The 20102-nt window shown below is 49.5% G+C and overlaps 2 protein-coding genes across 2 annotated transcripts in view; both read left to right on the forward strand.

The window, feature by feature from the left end:
* The first annotated feature begins 3018 nt into the window (after positions 1–3018).
* On the forward strand, positions 3019–13281 carry WFDC1 (WAP four-disulfide core domain 1). Its single transcript, XM_044428073.1, has 6 exons — positions 3019–3156; positions 8242–8437; positions 9136–9219; positions 10045–10185; positions 12235–12276; positions 12635–13281. The coding sequence occupies exons 1-6, from the start codon at positions 3019–3021 to the stop codon at positions 12691–12693; spliced, it is 660 nt and encodes a 219-aa protein (XP_044284008.1). The 3' UTR covers positions 12694–13281.
* A 3503-nt stretch (positions 13282–16784) lies between these two features.
* ATP2C2 (ATPase secretory pathway Ca2+ transporting 2) overlaps positions 16785–20102 on the forward strand; it is a 30832-nt gene continuing 27514 nt past the window's right edge. Inside the window, exons 1-2 of the mRNA XM_044428074.1 lie at positions 16785–16889; positions 19879–19989. Coding sequence (XP_044284009.1) covers positions 16785–16889; positions 19879–19989 — 216 coding nt within the window. The remainder of the gene's footprint in view (positions 16890–19878; positions 19990–20102) is intronic.

Consider the following 20102-nt stretch of genomic DNA (forward strand, 5'->3'; position numbering starts at 1 on the left):
CCTTGCATTCCTCTGCAGCCTGTGTTCCAGGGGCAGGAAGACCAAAGGCATCTAAGTGAGGAGAGAACCTTCTGCATTTGCCTTTGAGGTTTTCAGGAACTAAGTCTTAGGAGAAACATTTCCTCCTTTTGCAATGAGAGGAAAACGCTCGCCAGCCAGGAAGGCCTCGTGTGACTGATGCTCAGGACAATTTGAGAGGGACTAGCGGAAGTAGGTTGGCCATCTAAGAAACTTTGAGGGCCAGCGTCAGGGCTTGGGCACGCCAGACTTCCCTGTGTTAATGGACTTTCTGCCAGTGTCTGTCTATCTATCTATCAATCCTCTTTCTATTTACTGAAAAACACAAACATAAGAATGAAAAGATATGTCTCAGTTGTTGTCTTAAGAATGCATGGCTTTACCAGGTTAGGGTTTTCTCTCAGCAGCTTCCTCATTTTAAGCCTAATGATGCTTGGTTCAGTTCAATGTCTCCATGCTAATTAAAGCATTCAGGTGCTTTCTGGGTTTATGGGAATACCCCCTTAATGTGATGCAGAGGGCTTCATTCATTCCTGATGGCTGAAGGAAAGACTGGCACTTTGAAAAGCTGGTAATGCTTCCTTTGCATTCAGAGACATCTTTGGAAGGTGGTTCTGTTTCTAAGTCTACCCCTTTGCTCTGCCCTATTTCCCCTCCACTGAGGTGTCAAAATGGTGCTACTGGTGGTTACGGTCAGTTTGGCCAGGGCTCAGCTGGCCAGGTCAAAGCGCATCATGGTGCCAAGGGGAGCTGAGTCCTTTACTCGACCTGAGCTACTGAACAACGGCTCTTTGCAAGGATCTCACATGCAAGATAAATCTCTCCCCTCCCCAACTAGGGGATGACCTTCCATGGATCCACTTGGGCTCTCTCTTCATTCCTGGATCCACGTTCCTTGTGCTTCGAAGACCTCCTTTACATCGCTGCTCGTAAACCTCCCATTTCCCTTCATTGGGATCTTTTTCTGTAAACTGGACTTAGACTGGAAGCCCCCCTTGAATAGAGGATACCTAGAGGACTCGCCTTTGTAAAGTAGGACACCTGACTACCCTACAGTAAACCTCACTGACCGCAGAGGAGCTCAATTCTCAAAAGAGCTGCATAGGTTTCTACTGTCGGTCTAACGCATGAAGTGTGCATTCCTCTCCTGGCCTCTTCCATTGTTCTTCCCCTGATTGATTTTAGATTGCAAGCCCTTTGAGGCAGGGGCCTGTCTTGCACTCCGTGAAGTGCAGGGTGTGAGATGCTGGTCACGTCACTTTAACCACAGGAGAACTACTTCACTGCATCCGTTAACTCTACTCCTTTCCGCCTTTGCATCTCCACGCAAGAAACGGATCTAACGCAGGCACTATATGTTGCAGGAGAAAGCTCCGGAAACAGGTACTGAGGTCCTTTGCTACACCACCGAGCAGCTGAAACGAAGGGCTGGAGCCAGCATTTACTCCTTGGGAACAACTTGGGAACACTGGAGAGCCAGTGTGGTGTAGTGGTTAAGAACATGGGGCTGGGACTCAGAGGATCTGGGTTCTGGTCCCCACTCAGCCATGGAGCCACCCGGGTGACTTTAGGCCAGTCACAGACTCTCAGCCCAACCTACCTCACAGGGTTGTTGCTGTGGGGATAAGATGGAGGAGGAGAATGATGTAAGCTGCCTTGAGTCCTTTGTAGGAAAAAGGCAGGATATAAATCACGATATAAATAAATAAAATAAATAAACTTGCTTAAAGTCTAGGTCTGCATCAAATAGAGGGAGTACATAACTCCCTTGTCATGACAGCTTTGATGGAAACCCGTCTATTTCTGAGCACAGTGCTGGTTAGGACCCATAAAGCCCCACGTGGCTTGGGACCAGATCCCCAAAAGACCACCCGCTCCCCTGCAAGCTCGCCTGGCTTTTGGATCCGCAGCCCTCCTCCAACCCGGCTGGCATCAGAAACCCGTTTGAGGGGCTCCTTGTGGTGGCTGCCCCTGGCTGAGAGACGCGCCCACTTGGCAATTTGCAGGGGCAGCCAAAGACCGTTTTTCAGGCCTTCGACGTGGAAGGTGGTCTGTTGCTGAGGGAGCTACTTCTCTCTCTGAGTGGGTGCTGTTGGTGGCTCGGAGCACGGCGTTTCGAAACGTGCTTTTCATTTCCTTTGCTTTTACGCTGCGCTTTAATAAACATGGTGTTTATGTCCTTCACGTCGCACGGTGAGCCGCCCAAGCCCCATTCTTTGGTGCAGCAGAGGATTATAATTAGGAAGATGGGAGACAGAGCAGCCCTTCCATCTCGCTTCAAGAGGCCTGCCAGTTCCCGGAGGCACGGCGCTGGAGTCCACGCCTGTGTGAAATATGAAGCTGGCTTTGATGGCCTGTCAGCAGGACTTTTCCTTGGGGCGGGGGGGATCTAAATTGCATCAGATCTGTAGGGGGCTTAAACATCCCAAGGTTTAAAAACAAGGGAGAAAAAACAAGTCCCGTCTTGGAAAAACCTCCTGCCCCCACTTGCCCGGCCAATTTCTTGGAGATCTTTTGTATATATATTTCCACTTCCCCACTTATAGCAGCTGTCATCTGATCCCTCAGTTCTCTGTAGCTCTGAAAGGGCCTCTCTCTCTCTCTCTCTCTCTCTCTCTAGGAGTGCCAGATGTTGAAACAAAGGTCTAAAAATAATCTTTCCATCTATCTTTCCAGAGTGGGGGACGGGGCACAACCTCGGAGCAGCTGGGAGTGCAAAGAACCTGACCCGGCTCGGAGCCGGAAACCTCTCCGATGCCAGCGGCGCTCGCTGGTTCCAGATCCAGAGCTGCTCTTGCGGGGAGTGAGCCGGTGCTGCGGGTGGGGGCAGGAGGAGCAATACTTCTGAACCAAACAACCCACCTCCTCTTCTCCCTTCCCTTCCACTGAAGGCTAAGTTTGCTTTCCGGCACAGCTGGATTTCGTTTGGCATTTCTCAGCTTCATTATTTATGTTGCTCTTGCGGAGCAAGAGGAGACAGGAGTCGACAGGAGTTTAGGAATGGGGTGCAAACCGCATTTCAGCAGGACGTTCCTGGCAGCAGCCACATGCTTCCTGCTGCTTCTCTGCCCGCCGACACGCGGCACACGGAAGCGCTGGAGACGAGCGCCTCACCTGAAGCTGACGGAGAAGCACGATGTAAGTTGGTCTGGTTTTGCGGGTGGAAAACGAGACCGTGAGAGAGATGCGCAGAAATTGTAGACTTTCCAGCTTGGGCGGGGATCTGGGAGGTCATTCGGTCCAGCTGCATGCTCTGAACTTCTGAACCCCTCCAGACAGTTTGGACTGCAATTCCCACTATCCTTCACTCTTCCTCCTGCTGGTTATGAATGGAGTTTGGAGTTCTCACCATCAGGAAGGCACCAGGGTAGGGTGACTGCCTTGTGGAGAGCAAAACCCAGTCGGGAGGGGTCCATCAGGGTTTTGTTTGCAAGGAAAGCAAAGCCCAGTTTAACTAGGGAGCAGGTAGGATCTTTGCAAGGGAAACCCTAAAAACCCACATTTCCAATTCTACAGTTGCTTTTGCAAAATAGAGGCCAGTCTCTGAGTAGTTAAAGTCCTTGACCAACTTTTTAGTTACATAAATGATGAACAAAAACTCATATTTGTCACAAGCGTAGTCTGAAATGGGGTTTCCTCCCTGGGCTCACTCTGTATGTCCCTTTCCACGCGAAAGCCAGCAAGCAGCAGGGAAAACATTGCAAGGCAAGCAGTGCCTTGTTGACCCCACATTGAAGGAAGGGGAAGGGTCCCCAGTCAGATGGGCTTTGCTCTAAGCAGGCCAGAGTGCCTCTGAGCCTGTGCAGAGGATATCTTTTTAATCTCTCAAGTATTCAGGTCTGGGGACAAGAAACCCAGTTGGTGTGTCCCTTTCGATGGAGCTCAGTGAAAGTTTGGGGACTGACTTTTGAGCAGATGAGCATGGTGCAGATCTCCTTCCTCTGCATGGACATTTTATAGTTTACTTTTAAATGAACTGAGTGTTTAGGAAGCTGCTGGTGCATTGTTACCTGGCTTGCTGAACTGGAAATCTTTATATTAAGCCCGGATGCTTAGTGCAATTTTTGTGACTGATCCTTGAGTTGAACTAGATTTTACTTAGGAATTGTGCGTTTGCTCTTGTGCTTCACCAGTCCACTGCTGTGCTTCCCAGGGGTATCTTGTTAATTCAACGTGTCAACTCCAGAGAGAGGGAGTTTTCCCCAGCATCCCTTCAAATAAAGGGCTGCCCTCTGCAAAGCAGGCCACATGGGGTAATGGGTGGAGGTATATTCCCAAGAGAGGAAATCAACTGCCACGTCGGTGGATGTTGAAAGGGTCCGAAGTATTGTTTGAGTCTGAGGCTGCGAGGCGTTTATTACCGTTTCCTTGAAAACCCATTTCCCAGCATTGTTAACAGAAGCAATCTAGGATGAGAATGAGAAGAGGAGAATTTCTTGTAAAAGGAGGAGATTTTAGGGTGACTTATGCAAAGACAGCTTTGGGCAGAGGAAGCCTCTGTGTGCCCCTTACCTGACACTTCCTGAAAGATTTGCTTCCAGATCAAAGCCTTGCAAATGTGGGAGACTATAATGCCCATCATCCTCTCCAACAATAATCAGGCACACACATCATCCACCCCATCTGATGCACTGGATTCTGGCATTATTGTGCTTCCCCGGTGCCAGTAGGGTCAGAGGCAAGTTAGTGATGGCTCATTAAAGGCCGGAGTTGTTCATTCAGAGCCTGAAAGTTTGGGGAGGACCTCTGTCCCCCCAGCCTGCTGGCCAGGAGCACCTGCAGACAGAAAGGTCCAGGGGCTGAGATTGTCGCTGGGGCAGTTGATTCCCCTGGATGATGTGGTTTTGACCCCCTGTGCTTTCTCACCAATGGTCCCCCCCAATGCCCTCCCCTTCGCTGCCCATATATTGCTTTTTACAAGGAGGGGTGTCCTTAGGAGACACAGTCCTTTACAGATACGCAGACAGAAAGCAAGCATTGGAAGACAGCTTATGCACAGTTATGCATCCTGTCAGGGGACCCCAGGAAAGCCAGCGTAGGACCCTGGGAAGCCAGATTTGGTTCACTGGCCTGAGGTCCTGCACCCCTGTTTTGGACTAAGTCCCCCAAGTCCACCTCTCCACCCATCCTGGCCATGCCAAACCTTGTTGCTTGCTTCTTCACATCCTGAACTTCTTTCAGCTCATCCCCACTTGTCAAACAGAAACCTGGTGTTCCGTCCAACTCAGTAGCACCTGGGCAAGGCCTTCCTCAAAGTAACAGCATGTTCTGCAGCTGCTGTGATCAGAGAGCATGTAACCCGGAGGGACCAGCTCGGGGCCTATTTGGCATGCAGAATCTCAACGTTAATAAAGCCACTCGCAAGCCCTGCCACTCCTCAGGGACCAAATGACACACACATACCTGCGGAGACAGGTTTCTATTTTTATCCTGGCTGGCACCCAATGCAAACACTGCCAGTTCATTTATGAGCCCGAAATCCTCATGGTTCTACTCTGACAGCCTTCCCCACCTGGGGACGATGGGAATGCTAGTCCAGCACATCTGGTGGGCACTAGTTAAGGAAAGGTGTGCAACAGAAGCTTCTGAAGGATACCGGAGAGGCCCACAGGTGTCCTTGTCTCTTAGCACTGTGCTTTTACATAGATTGTACTGAGGAATCTGGCACTTTCTGGGGGGCTGCTTCTGCAAACTTAAAGAAAAGCTGGTCTTTTCCCAGCTTTGCTATCCTGAGACCCTCGGTATTGGACAGGATTTAAATGTTTTAAATCAATAAAAATGAAGGAATGAATGAATCTGCTTCATCACAGCCAGGCACAATCGAGGGTGAGGACCAACTTCAGCCTTCCCGGCATCCAGGGAATCTTTGCTTTCTTCCATACACCAACCATTTGGTGGAGTCCCAGTTTGGATGAAGCCTTTTCCCCATTTTAAAAGAATCAAATGCCTCTCCTCAAACCTTTTAGACTAGGGGAAAGGCAATAAGCGTCCAACTTCATTATGCTGGCATTCTTGGAATTTTGGCCTTCCCCTTTCGCCGTTGGCTCAGCCCATTACCAGAAGGAGTCTCCCAAGAGCTTTGCTGAAACGGAACGTGGACCTCGGGCTGAAAAGGATTTAAGAGCCCCACTTTGATGTATTCCTCGTTGTCTCTGATGCTGCAACGAAATGCCACCGGGGAACAGTGAGGGGCAGGGAGAAACCCACAAGCTTGCGTGCAGGATTAGAGAAGGCTCACTACTACAGAAATGTTTCAATATGCCAGGAAACTGGGAACTGGGGGTGGGAGGGGGGGGAGAGGACACATCCAAGTAATGTCTGGTGCCAGAATGTACTGTAATGTGCAAGCAAGCCAACACGATTGTTTGGTTTCTTAAGATGTGATGCTATGCGGACTGGGAGAGAAAAACATCTTGCAACTCCCAGAATGGAATTTTCTCTCTAAACACATGTAGTACTGCATCTTAAGAAGCTGCGCTAGACTTTTTTCCTGTGTAAACCTGTACAGAATTGGGAGTTCATTCTGAAAAGACGTGTTTAGGGTTACACACCTTCCAATAGGTGAAAATAGGGACAGGATTATTGTGCGTCTATCGTCCTATCAGGTACTCTGCAGAAGCCCTGCTCTGCACTGATTTAAAAGTCATCTGGGTGTTGTTCTTTTACATGAAAGAGGGCAGATTTCTACATTAGATTATCAATGTTTTAATATATGTGAAATGGCAGCCTTTGCAGTGTATGGTACTTTCTCCCATCCTCCACCCCTATTGTTTTATTATTTTAAAGTATTTTGTTAAATAAATGAACTACTATCTGCAATGACTTATTGTAAAAGCAACATGTGATCATGAGAATAAAAACACCCCAAAACTACACGAAATCTAAAGAGAACCAAAAGCAGACAAGAAAACAAACAAAGCAATAATAGGAAATAGAAATCCAGCAACAGAGTGATCATTAGATTAAATAGATATATATGGAAAATCTGAAGTAAATAACAACATAAAATAAAAAACAGAAACCCGATGAATGATAAAAACGGTATGTGCAGTGAAATTCATTCTGATGAGCTTGGAGGACTTTCAACCTATTTCTCATCCCCTGGACTAAAACAGGGAAGGCAGTGTCAAGTTCTGCGAAATTCCTGGAAACATTTGGACCATTTGGACCAGGAAGTGTATCTCCAGTGCAATTTGTGCAAATTTTGATCTGTGCAAATTCGGGCTGACTCCTTCACTGGAGTCCTTCTTGATGTTCTTGCAGGTCTAACTTGTCCGGGATGCAAGCAGCTGCATCGTGTGCAAATGCAGGCAACTTGGTCGTCTTGACGTTTGTGCCAGTGAATTTCAGCTTTGTCCAGAATTTGGGCCTTGGCTCATTTGCCCAAAGTTCCCCGGCTTTAAAAAAAAACGCACGAATCACAGCCCATTTGAAAAACAGAAATCCACCTGCTGGTTCAACCCATGTTGGGCAGAGCTTGCGACGTTTGACAGAATGGAATCTGTGCGGCTGAGCTGAGAAAATCCATTGGATTTTCGCCCCCTTATGGACTTTCTCACACATCCTTCAGTTTGATGCCATCTAGTGGACTTAGCCGAATTCTGCAGCCAGCCCTAAAACAACCTTAGAGCAGTCTTTATTTCATTGTACTTTCTGGATGTTTTAGACTCTGATTCCCATCAACCTCAACCCTGATGGCAAATAGTCAGGAGTGCTGAGAGTTATAGTTCCCAAAATCTGTATGTCATCAGGCTGAGGAAAGGTCACCTTGGAGCCAAAGAAGTTGCTTTCAAAATTTATATATAAACCAATTTAAATGGTTAATATTTCCGGAACAGATTCTGTTGGATTTGTAAGCAATACAGGAGGAGGGGAGGTTAAAGAAAAGAAGCTGGGCAGCTAATCAGAGTGTCATTATCTTAAAAATGGGATCCAATTTCCCTTCCTAGTCTCATAGATCCATGTCCTTCAAAGAAGAGATTTCAAGTTTGGTGTTCCAAAATAAATTTTGAGCCAAAGTAACTTTTCTATACTTTCTAGAACAGAAATTCTGTTGAAATTTTTAAAAATCTGAAATCCACACAGTTGGCCTGCAAAATAGCAGTAACTGGAATGTCTGGAATCAGCTTTCGCTTTGCAACTGTACCGAAGCTTGCAGTCAGGAAATGAGGTTGCAGCAAGCAGGGCTGATAACGGCAAGCTAAAGCATCTCTTTCTTTTCAGGATTATGAGTACCCCCTTCACTCTCACGGCAGCCCCTACCAGAAGAACGACCGCTGCCCCCCTCCGCCGCAGACGTTACCAGACCGGGCCTGCGAGGTGCCCAGCTGCCGCTCGGACTCCGAGTGCGAGAGACACAAGCGTTGCTGCTATAACGGGTGCATCTACGCCTGCCTGGAGTCGGTGCCGCCACCCCCAGGTGCGCCGGCCCAAAATGCACCTGGTGTTGGTGCCCCTGCCAAGAGGGCAGGCGAGGCGAACCGGATATCCCTGTCCTTGCACTTTTCACCCAGTCGATGGCAGACGGGAACTCCACAGAGTGCAACTGTGGTTCCAGCTAGGCCAGTATTGCCAACACAGACTGGCAGCAGCCCCTACGGTTTCTGACCAGACCCTTCCTAGCCCTACCTGAGAGTCCAGGGCTCAACCCAGGGCCTTCTGCATGCAATTCCCTTCATCTGTTCTTAGAAACGCCCCTTGATTCTTCTGGAAGGCCACGCAGAACATGTTTTAGAACACAGAGAGGGTGAATAAAGATGGGGATGGAATGTCTTTTTCTTCAATGGCGGAAAGCCATTGAAAAATTCCTTGCAACCATCAGCAGAAAGCATTGGCGGGCTACTCAGAGAACAGATCCAAGTCAGATCACACGCTGACAAATTAAAATATAGTTCCTGGGTTCCGATGCAATTTTGAGCACAGCTGCTTGAAGGAAATGCTAGAGGGTCAATATATCATTTCCACCCTGGTGGAGAATCCCCCTTTCCAATGTCTGCAGACAGAACCTGGAATTCCATAGATGACTGGCCACCCGCCCGCCCCCCATCAGCAGCCCTTCCGTGCTGACATCCCCCTTTTGACACTCTCATGCTTCATAACCGTGTCTTCTCCGGGCAGTTTTAGATTGGCTGGTGCAACCCAAGCCACGATGGCTGGGCGGAAACGGCTGGCTACTGGATGGACCGGAGGAAGTGCTGCAAGGTATGGAGGCCACTGGGGGACAAAACTCGTGCAACATTTGGGAGAGAGAATGGAGTGGCAAAAGAAGCTGCCCTTCTGGAACTCACTGTGTAGCTCCACAAGGAGAGTCTGGAAATATGGGGAGCTGCGTTGTTCCTGAATTGTATCTGCATGTGCATTTCTTGCGGTCGTGAAAAGCCGTTCTGCCCCACCTATGGTGAGGAACGCATCTGAGCAGCAAGGGAGAGGGGAACCTGAGAGGGCGGCAAGTGGGTCTTTGGTCCCGCTGGTCAAAGAGTCCTGGTGTTTCCTCCTTAAGGGCCCAGGCTCCACTACACCACTGTACGGAAGGTGCTGGTTTTGCTCTTTATTGATTATACTTATATCCTGCCTTACATAATCCTCCTGCTCCTCTCCATGCTCTCCTCACAACCCTGCGAAGTAGGCTAGGCTCAGGGTGTGTCTTGCGCCTGAGCAGGGACCAAACCTTCCAGATCCAGGTCCTGCAGTTTCACTGCCAAACCAAGCTGGATGGCTGCATATCCTCATACAAGGTGATGGAAAGATGTCCTCAGGCAGAGAGGTTCCTGCAGCATCTCACCTGTACTTACTAAAACAAGGTGTCTTATGACATGAAAGGGCATCACACACCAGGAAAGGGAAGGGAAGCAGGAAAAATGCTTGGCGGAATGGACCCATTTCCCAGCAGCTCCCGCTTGTTGCTGGAATGGCTGTGGGCGATGGAGCAGCCATGGAAGGAAGAGCTTCCCAGGAGAGATTTTCAGCTGTTCTCCCTCGGCTCCCCCTCACGTAGAGATGCTCACTCCTCAGTGCTTCTCTCCGCAGCTGAAGCGTGCAGCACCACGGAGGACGGCGATGAACCTCTTCACTGCCCGACAGGGTACGAATGCCACATCATCAGCCCGGGCAACGCTGCTGAGGGCATCCCCAACAGGGGGCAGTGCATAAAGCTACGCGGGAACTCTGGTGAGTTGCCACGGGGCACAAACCCAGGACATCTCCACCTGTGGCTCCACCTGGCCAAGTGCTCATCACCTGGAGATCTGGGACAGAGGCCGTTCTCCGGGACCCCTCCCTGAAGGAGATTAGGAGGGTGACCACCCGGAGGAGGGCCTCCTCTGCAGTGGCACCCCAATTGTGGAATTCGCTCCCCAGAGAGGTTCTTCTGGCACCTTCCCTTTATACTTTTCTGTGCCAGGCTAAAAAATTTTTATTTTCCCAATGTTTTAAGATCTAATTGTTTTAACTGGGGTTTTATTGTTGGTTGAAAATTTTGTTAGGATGCTGTGTTTTGTTTTATTTTGTATTGTTAAACCGTCCCGAGACCACGGTAAGGGACAGTCCAGAAAAGTTTTAAATAAACAAATTAATCAACAAATAAATTGAAGCAGCTATACCCAACGAGGGATGCGTGAGGAATCCGTTCAGTGCAAAATGCCTCCGGATTCCCTGCCTTCAGCTTCCTGGACTCTGGTCCACCTTGCAGCTACCCAGATTCAAGCTCCTGGAGAGCAGCCCAGAGCTGGCCCCGCACAGGCCAGGAATCAAGCCGCACCTGCGGTGCAAATGCCACTCTGCCCTGCGCACCAGCGCCACCAGCAGCAGCCCCTGGGGCAGGCTTTCGCTGCCGGGAGCGGCCGCCGAGGAAGGCTGCGGGTTGCTCCGCTGGCTGCTGCGCGAAGATCCAGCTTGGATCTGAGCAGAATCCCCCAGTGCGAATTATTATTCTTACGTTAAATAACAGGGCTTTTGACCCAGGTGGAGACAGGATATGGGGAAGGAGCATTTCTCCTTTTCCCTGCCATGTTCCAATTCAGGTTGGCCTCCCACCCAGTTTGCCTTTCTGGAGCTGTACAGGGGGAGCGACCTGGATCAGGTCCAAGGCAGCAAGCTCTGTGCTTTGGGTCAGGATGGCTTTCTCCTGCTCCCGCTGCCTTGCATTTACATTAAAGACTGAGCCATCACGGAGCAGCTGAATGGGTGAATGCGACTGCTTGTCCATGGGCGACTCCCGGGGGCTATCCCTGCAGCTCTTGCTTCCAGACATTAGGTGTCTCCATAGCTGTACTTTGGACGCATCATGAGAAGGCAAGACTCCCTGGAGAAGACAGTCATGTCAGGGAAAGCAGAAGGCAGAAGACAAAAGGGAGGACCAAACATGACTCCTAAAGGAAGCCACGAGTTTAGAAGGACTGAGCACGGCTCCGAAGGACAGGACAGGACGTTTTGGACCTTCCTTCATAGGGTCGCCACACGTTGGAGATGACTTGAGAGCACATAACCAATAGCTGTTCCTCAGAGCAAAGAGCTAACTCAACGAGGGACAGTCTTCCACAGTCTGGTACTCTCCAGAAGTTTTGGACTACAGCTGCCAGAGTTCCTGACCATGGTGCATGAAGGCTAGGACACATGGGCACTGCAGTCCAAAACATCTGGAGGACACCAGGTAAGAATGACTGATATAGGAACTGGTAAGAATGTCTTTTCAATTCAGGTTTTTATAAGAATTTAACAAAATCCACACTTTTTAAGAATGGGAGTGGAAATTTTGTGATTGAAAAACAAAGGTGGGGGAAAGCAAAACAGAAGATTTGTCCAGGCAAGCACAGAGCTTGGAGTGCCTCGCTCTTAAAAATCTGGATTTAAATCCCTTGTTTCCAAGCATGTTAATGGAACTGGATAAGGTTGCCCCCATTTTTTGTGGGGGATTCCTTGTCTTTAAAAGCTTTGTGGCAGACTGGTAAAATATGGTCTCCTCCACACCAGACAAAGCTGTACCGCTTGAGTTTAACCATGTAGTTGGGTGAGAATTTAGTTTTGGGTCATTTTGATAGCAATGTACCAACATTCAAAAGCATCTCCCTGTTCAGGGTGGAGAAAACTTGGGAATAAAAGATGAAAAGAGTGGTTCAAAACATTCCTCAAGTCCTAACTAGGTGAACTCTTTATATTGTGCACTTAGTGCAAGGCTGCAGTTTAAAGAGTATGTTCTAACTTCCTTCCTTCCTTCTCCAGATGGATGGAATCTAAGACCTAAGTATTACAAGGAATATTTTGGTAAGTCTGTAGGGACTCTCACCTTCTGGTGTTTACATAAGCCATTCCCCAACTTTCCATCACACCTAAAACCAGAATCTTGGGTGGGGCTGTATGCTGATGAAGGGGTGGAGCTATGCTGATAGGCACAGCCAAGTTCGGGAAAGCGGGCCAGGGAATGCTTCTTGCTCGTCTGCTGGAAACTTCCCATCCCTGCTTCCTCCCTCCTTGAAGAGGGCTGCCTTGATGGGGCCTAAATCTTGGAATGTCACAGAGACTGTGGAAATGGCCAAAATATTCTCCCAAGTGCCCAGCCGTGCCTCTCCCTGACACCTGCCCAGATTTTTATGTTGTTTCATCTCCAGCACTTGCTTTTCAGGAAGCCGTTCCAATAATGTGGTGGGTTATGTAAAACCACAGCAGAAACCTCTTGGTTAAGTCAAGCAAAACCTCCAGGAGACACTTCCCAACCTGAGATGATGCCTCTACTGCCACTGCAAGCACCCTGCCTCTCCGCCTCTGCTCCTGCCGTCTTGCTTTCCTGCCGTCATCACGGTCGCCAGCAGGATCCCTCAAGTCCACCTTGGCTTGCACCTTGACCTCACGTTCTTGTCCTCCGCTTGGTTTGGACAGGACAACCTCTCACTGACTCGGATGCATCGTGTTCTTTCTAAGCACACAGCTGCTGATCCAGTTTGAACTCCTTGTCTTCTCATTTTTATACTTCCTTATAGCTCAGAGACCAGTAAGAAAGCTCAGATGGGACACTGAGTCATACAGAGACAAAGGGACTAATTGATATACTTTCTCGAAAAAATACAGGGACACAAATCAGCCTTCGGTGGGTCACCTGTCGGTTATATTTTTCTGATATTTAAAAGTCATGGTTTCAAATAGCGTTCTTCACTCTAAATGCCTTCAGAGCATCAATTTATCCCATCACTCACATTTCAGCAATACAAGGTTTCTGGCAGGGAATGACATCTTGCCGTGAGACTTGTACACAGAAATAAATATATCTTGTCCTGGTAATCACGTTTTCTCTGTGGGCTTCAATCATGTTCACGATGGACCAGGTTTGAGTTTTGTGCTTGGAGAAGACTGTCTGGAGTGTGGGAAGGTAAGTTAAGTGGGAGGGGAGAGGTGGATCGACACAGAGTAACAGTCGGCGTAGGGTGGGAATTCACCAGTTGAGGAGACCATGGTAGGGGTGGCCCATTTGGCTTGGAGCCCCAAAACCTTTCTTTGGAGCCCTGAATATCTGGGATCCCATCTGTCCCACAATGCCGCTGTCCATTCCCAATGTGCCAAACTAAAAATCCAAGCTCCCCAAAGATCTGAGCTGCACCTGATTCCCCTGGATTAGCTGGCTCTTTTGAGATTCTTTTCCTGAAATCAAATTTCCTCCATACATCCCCTGGAGAGAGGGTCCCGCTGCAGAAATGTCGGGAAAAATGTGCACTTTTTAATGTGCATTTAAATATGCACACTTTTATGCTTTTCTCAAGGGATGAAAGTTTGCATTTGGGTGCACATTTTGAAAAGAGGCAGGCCAAAATGTGGGTGATTCTTGTTCTAGTAAAAGGAAAAACGGATCTTGATCAGAAATAGAAGTGAGACGGTCTGGTCTCCAAGAGAAAGCTCCGAGAATCTCAGTGAATTGCTGATTTTCCTGTTTATAGCTTAGCAAGAATATGTGTAGGCTGACATGGTGAAACAGGCAACAGAACCAATCAAGAAGAAGCATTCTTTGCAAAGTCAGGCAAAAAAAGAGAGGGAACAAAAGATATTTTGGGGCACTGCTGTAGCCGATGAAGTAGCCGATGAAGTGGAAAATCTCTCTCCCTGAACCCCCGGAGAGATGCTCATCGTCAAGACAGACAAGTCTTCCTTGATCTGGTGCCTTCCAGAGCTTTGAATTTCAGCTCCCAGCAACTCCAGTCAGCATGGCCAGTGGTCAGGAATGGGGAAGTTGTTGGTCAAAGCATCTGGAGAACACCTGGTTCGGGAAGGCTGGGGAAGAAAATGTGGATAGAGTCCAAACGGACAGAAGAAAAGTTCCTATGTTCAGACAAGGCTCAGTAGCAAAGGACATGCTTTGCACCAAAGACTGCACAGGTGGAATGACTTATTCTCCACCTTGAATATGCCAAACACAGGCCAGAGCAGGTACGTATGAGAGACTTCTGCCAAGCCATTATCCACCCCCAACAGATTGTATCAACCCCCCGTCCTGTGTAAGGCTTTCTCCATGGCTTGGAATATTTGGGGCACATGTTTTCCCACACATGGAATCCTGAAAGAGCACATGGCAGTATTTTATTCCTGTGGCAGGAAACACCTTGGGAGCCCTCATCATTGGGGCGGTGTCATGGGGACCTGTATGGCATTCCTGTCTCTTTCCCGACTCTTTGGTGCCAGCTCCTGTTGCAGTAGAGATGAAGGGGGCTTTCCAAACAGACCTGGGGACAGAACCACCTCCAGAGGGTCTTGGGTGGGAGCCAAGGGCTGGTCGCATCCCTGGGTGGAATGCATGAAGGCATTTCCCTCTCCAGAGAAGGAATAAACCCCGGAAGAATGTTTGCCGAAGAAGAGGGAAATGGTTGGGATGGTCTGACGCCATGAATAACATTCCCCACAGAAACCTTTCAGTCTAATATTTATGGCCTCTACCTGTTCTGCTGCATGCCAGCTACACTGCCCTGCTGGGATCGGCAAAGCCTTTCCTTCCAGATACACATCTCTCCTGCCAACAGAGGGAATGTTGCTGATTCAGGCCTGAAGGGGGGTTACTTTTTCCCCCACTGCTGAGGTCAGTGCAGCTTGGAGAACTCTAGGAATGCAAGCTGGACCAATGGATTGGGCCACGGCATTTTCATCCATTAAAAAGTGGGCCTTGGGACACTTTTGAAAAATGTGAGCAACTTGCTGAGAAGCCCTGAGCAGTGCATAGCAGTAAAAATCATATATAGCAGGGTGGATAGACGCAGTCGGTGTACGGGGTGTTTCAGAAATGCAGGTTCTTGGCTCAGAATCTCACATGTCCTGCAGATTCTCACATGCCAAGAACTGGCAGGAGTCATGGCGAGAGCAGATTATAATTTCGGGGTGCCAGAGCCAGCACCGTCCTTCCTCTTCCCCGGCCATTTATGCATCACTGAAACATTCGGACACCGACTTGCATCAGATGCTCTGCTTTGAATGGATCAGTACCAGTTTTTTTGCAGGAATTTCTAGCACTGAAATGGAAATACGCTGTAGCTCCCAACGGAGAGAGAGAGGGATTTCGAAGTATGCGCCCATTAGCAGGTTCAAATTAATGCATTGACTTTTGCCCTGGGGACTGAACCCCAGCAAAGCCGTGCGCCAGCCTGCCCCGTATGTCTTCCAGGTGCGGAGTGTTGATGAACACCTCCCAGGCCCCCATTTTTCTCTCCTCCCTGATGGTTCTAAGACTTCGAACCTCTCTGTCAATGGAGGACACCTTCAGAGGACTGCCCTCTGCAAAGAAGGCAGCAGCGCAAGGAATCCACGCACCCCCCTCGCACTGCCAATGAGCCTCATCCACCATTCCGACAAGGCACGCGGGAAGCAAAGAAAAATTGCTGACGGGGGCCAGTGTCTTTGTCCCCACGGAGCTGCAGCAGTCATCTCTGTGGACCAGCAGGAGCAACCCAGGGCCTGGCATCGGCTCCTCCCCATCCCCCTCCCCTGCTCCTATTTTTCAACAGGAGGCTGCAAAGATGGAACTGTGACGCATCCCCATGGAGAACAAGGCCAATACCTTCCCCATGGAGGGCCCTCATGCCCGTGCCGCCCCCACCAGTGAGGGAGGTTGGAGGGGAAGCTGGACTGTTCCACCAAGCCCTGCTGGAAGACAGACTCATTTCCCCCTCCTCTCTCCCTATGTCCTTTTCCTGGTGGACCCCGTCTTTTCAGGCCACAAGCCTTCCTTCCTGCCGGGTTTCCCCATCTTGCTTTCCTGAGTGCTCTGAGAGCGGTTTTGGCTGAAGACCGGGGTAAAAATGCTTTAAATAAATAAGTGCCTTCTCCACAGAGCAATGACCTTGTCCCGGCATGAGGTGTGGTTGCGTCATTCACCAAGAGTATCCAAAAATCTCACCGCCCCCTCTGGAAAGAAATATAAAGAGGACCAACGGAGAGAGCTGTTACTTGGCTTGGGCTGTCATGTCCCATAGCCTACAAAGCAGGACAGCAAGGCTTCCCTGGGCCAAGGGGAAGGCTGGAGCCCTGAAAAAGTGAACCAACCAGGTATTCCAGCCACTCTGAGCTGGCCTGAGGCAGGAATTCAGCCTCTCCCAAGCACCTGTTGTGAGCGGCGGGTGTGGTGTTACCGTGTCGGCATCAGGTAACACCCACCGATCAGCTTTCCTTGGCTCACGAGGGAATGTAAGCCTTCGCCAGGAAGCAGAACTCAAAGGACAAGCCGCAAGAAGCAACTGCAAAGGCTTTGCCGGCCGCTGCCTTCGTCCGAGCCACTGCTGCCGCAGCCAGTGAGGCAACCCGAGATGGGGACCATGAGCTTCTTCTCCAGCTTCCTCCAGAAGGCCACCTTCCATCTCCACCGGAGCCGGAAATACCAGCCGGTGGGTGACAGCGAGCCTGAAGAAGAGGTAAGAAGGTCTTCTCGTCATCTTCTGGGAAAGGTTGAGGCATGGGGGGCTGTGTCTCCCGCGACAGCCCTGCAGTGGCACAGGTGTCCCCCAGATGGGGCTGCACAGCGGCCAGAGTGCCTCCACCTAGGGCTCTTACGGGGCAGTTGTGTTGCCTCATTCAAAGCGTTTCAGGAGACATCCAGGTGTTCTTTTCTCCTCTTTGCAGCCCTCTGGTGTTTTTCCACTCCTCCTGCCCTCACCTTTCTTACCAGGGAACACACACAAATAAGAGGAAAAGGCAGAATAGCCACTGCTTGAATCCGGACTGTTAATGCCAAGGACTCTCCGTCTGGAATCACCCCAGCTTGCTGCCAGATCGAGGAAGCCCTGCCGGTCTTCCCTCTGTCCCTCCTTATTCTGCTCTCTTGTGCACACTTCTGATGTGACCCCGGACTCGATTAACCTTTTAAAACATCATCATCATCCTTGGAACCCATACAGCAATTCTGTAATGTTGGTCAGTTATAAATACTACCCCTATGTTGCATCAGGGGGGAATTGAGGGGGGGGTTATGTATAGATGTCTCGCAAGTACATGAAAGGGGCAAGATTCGAACCAGGGATTTTCAGCAAAGTTACTTAGCCCCTTGCTCTTATATACACATGTCCCACACATGCATTTCACCAGGAAAAATAGGATACGTCCAGGTTTAACAGCTATTTTCATTGCTTATGCCAGGGAGTTTCTCCCTGAAACTTAAACCAGTCCTCATTCCTGGCACCTTTCGCAGCCAATGGTCAATTACATTGGTCTGTCCCACAAAACTCTCCCTGTCACAGGTTCTGCAGAAGTGCATACTAGTGAACAGCAAATAATTGTGCCCTTAAAACACACACACACACACACACACACACACACACACACACACACAGAGAGAGAGAGAGAGAGAGAGAGAGAGAGAGAGAGAGAGAGAGAGAATGAGAGAGAGGAGTGCTTAATTTTGATTTTTCTTAATTCTGGAATAGCTGGAATGGTTTATTAGGGAATTGTTCAATTATTATAATAGGATGGTAAAAAGAAAATGGGATATAAATCTAATACATAACGAAAGAGCTGCAAGGCAACTGCGTGCGCCGCTGCCCTGCTGTTCCAGTGGGTTGTTAAGGGACCGTCGCAAGGACGGAAGGCTTGTGCTGGTGTTTTCTGTATCGGCTGCAGCCCCTCTTCGCCCCGGCCCAGACATGTCAGAACTCGGGAGAGGAGGCCAGCCCCTTCCTCCAGGAACCCCAGCCCATCCTCCTCACCATTTTATCCTCACGAGAACCCTGTGAGGTAGGGCAGGATGAGAGTCAAGAACTGGCCTCAAGAGTTTCAAGACCAAGTCAGGACTAAATTCTGGGGCTCCTGTGACCCAGTCCAACCCTCCAGCCATCACACCACACTGGAACAGGTGTCCTTGCGCATCTCCTTCCTCACTGGCTTTTGAGATTTCCTCAACAGATTGCCCTCGCATTCCCAAACTTATCTTCATGGCCGCAAGGACTAGAAACTTGGCATATTTGAAGTAAAAAAAAAAAAAAAGAGCTCTGCAGCTCTCAGAATTCTGAGCATTTCCTGAAGCATCTTGTTGCTTCTGTGCCACACTTGCAGAAGTGCAGAATAAACACAGCTGTGGTCCTTTCTTTGAAGTCCAACTACAGCCTCTTTCGCAAGCTGTGCTTGCCAACACGTCTTGGTTAAACTAACAGTTTTATTTCCTCCAGGCAACCTCTGAGCGAAGTGACATGCTTTTTATTATGCTTCGCTTACATTCCTTTGCACAAGCTCAAGGACCCTGGGCCTGGCCTGGATTTGAATGCAAACATACCAGCCTCTGCTCTTTGCGTTTCCTGCTGAAGTATCACCAGGACTTGATCTGCTGTCAATAAAGCCATTATGATGCACTCAACCCAAGGGCAGAACTCAGTTTCAAGGAAGCCTTTGCCGGGCACTTCCTGGCAGGGGCTGGAAGGGATGTAGGAAGAACCCACTGATGGGGCCGGTATTTCATTGGATTTTCCCAGTTTGGCCCCCTGGGTTCCAGTTTGCTGTCCAGCTGGTGCTAGCTCACGGCTGTTGAAGTCTAGCTAGCTCCTGATGAACTTCGGTGCTGGTTTTTTCCTTTAACCTCCAACAGAATTTGCAGAATCTGCTGCCAGAAAAATACATTGTTTTAACTGGACTTCGGCAAGTTGCAACCATTTCACTGAGCCAGGTGGGTTTTGGGGAGCAGTTTTCTGCCAAAATGGCTTGCATGAAACAGTAACAGAGAAACAGTCTTTTTTTAGCAATATATGTGCAAACTACATCAACCGATGTGTTTCCCAGGCAATGTTTTGTGTAAAACCATCCCTTTTCTGCACAAATCTCACTGAGCCACATGCAAAGACAACATCTGGAAAGCACATGGGCCGTGCCCGTGGTGCAGGTCCTATTAAAACCATGTGCTTTCCCAGCACCAGCTTCCATAAATTCCAGGGGTGGCTTCAGAAAACACATAAATCCAGGGCTTTGCAGGGAAGCGATGACACTTTTGGAAGGAGGAGGCCATCCCCTTACGTCACGCGGACCCCCGGGGGTGTCTGGGAGGCAATCCAGCTGAAACAGCTCTCCACCCCTTCTCCACCAACAGGCAGCTGGTTCCGCAGGGTGCCTGGAATCCTTTGATCTGGTGCTGCTGGGAGATGCAAAGCTGCCGTCCTGCCCTTGGTTGATGTGAGCAATTGAGCTGACACTGCTCTAATCTCAGTGCTGGACATAGCGAAGTCTTCTTCGTGCATGTAGATAACCAAGAACAACCCTGCAGATCTGCTGGATTGCAACTCCCATCAGGATACCCATTGGCCCGGCTAGCTGGGGCTGCTGGGAACTGTAGCACGGCTCACCTGCTTACAGAAGCCCCTAGAAAGAAAGGGGTCTTCTTAGCTGCCCCCAACTCTACCCCATCCAATTCTTTGCATCCCACAGCCCGAAGACGACTCGGGAGTGCAGCTGGTTGAACAAGAGAAAGACGTCTCCGCCATATCTCCCAGAGAGGCTTGCAAAAGCAGTACAGAGGAGCTGGCCAAAACATTGCAGGTAAGGCCTGTCAAGCCACTGCAGGGGACTTTGGGAGAGCCATCTTCCTGCTTCTTGCCTTCAGTAGCTAAAGACTGAGAAATAAAGCACCCTCTCTTCACAGCAGGCCAAAT

The sequence above is a fragment of the Varanus komodoensis genome, unplaced genomic scaffold (genome assembly GCF_004798865.1).
Source record: "Varanus komodoensis strain SLA01 unplaced genomic scaffold, ASM479886v1 scaffold19, whole genome shotgun sequence".
NCBI lineage: Eukaryota > Metazoa > Chordata > Lepidosauria > Squamata > Varanidae > Varanus > Varanus komodoensis.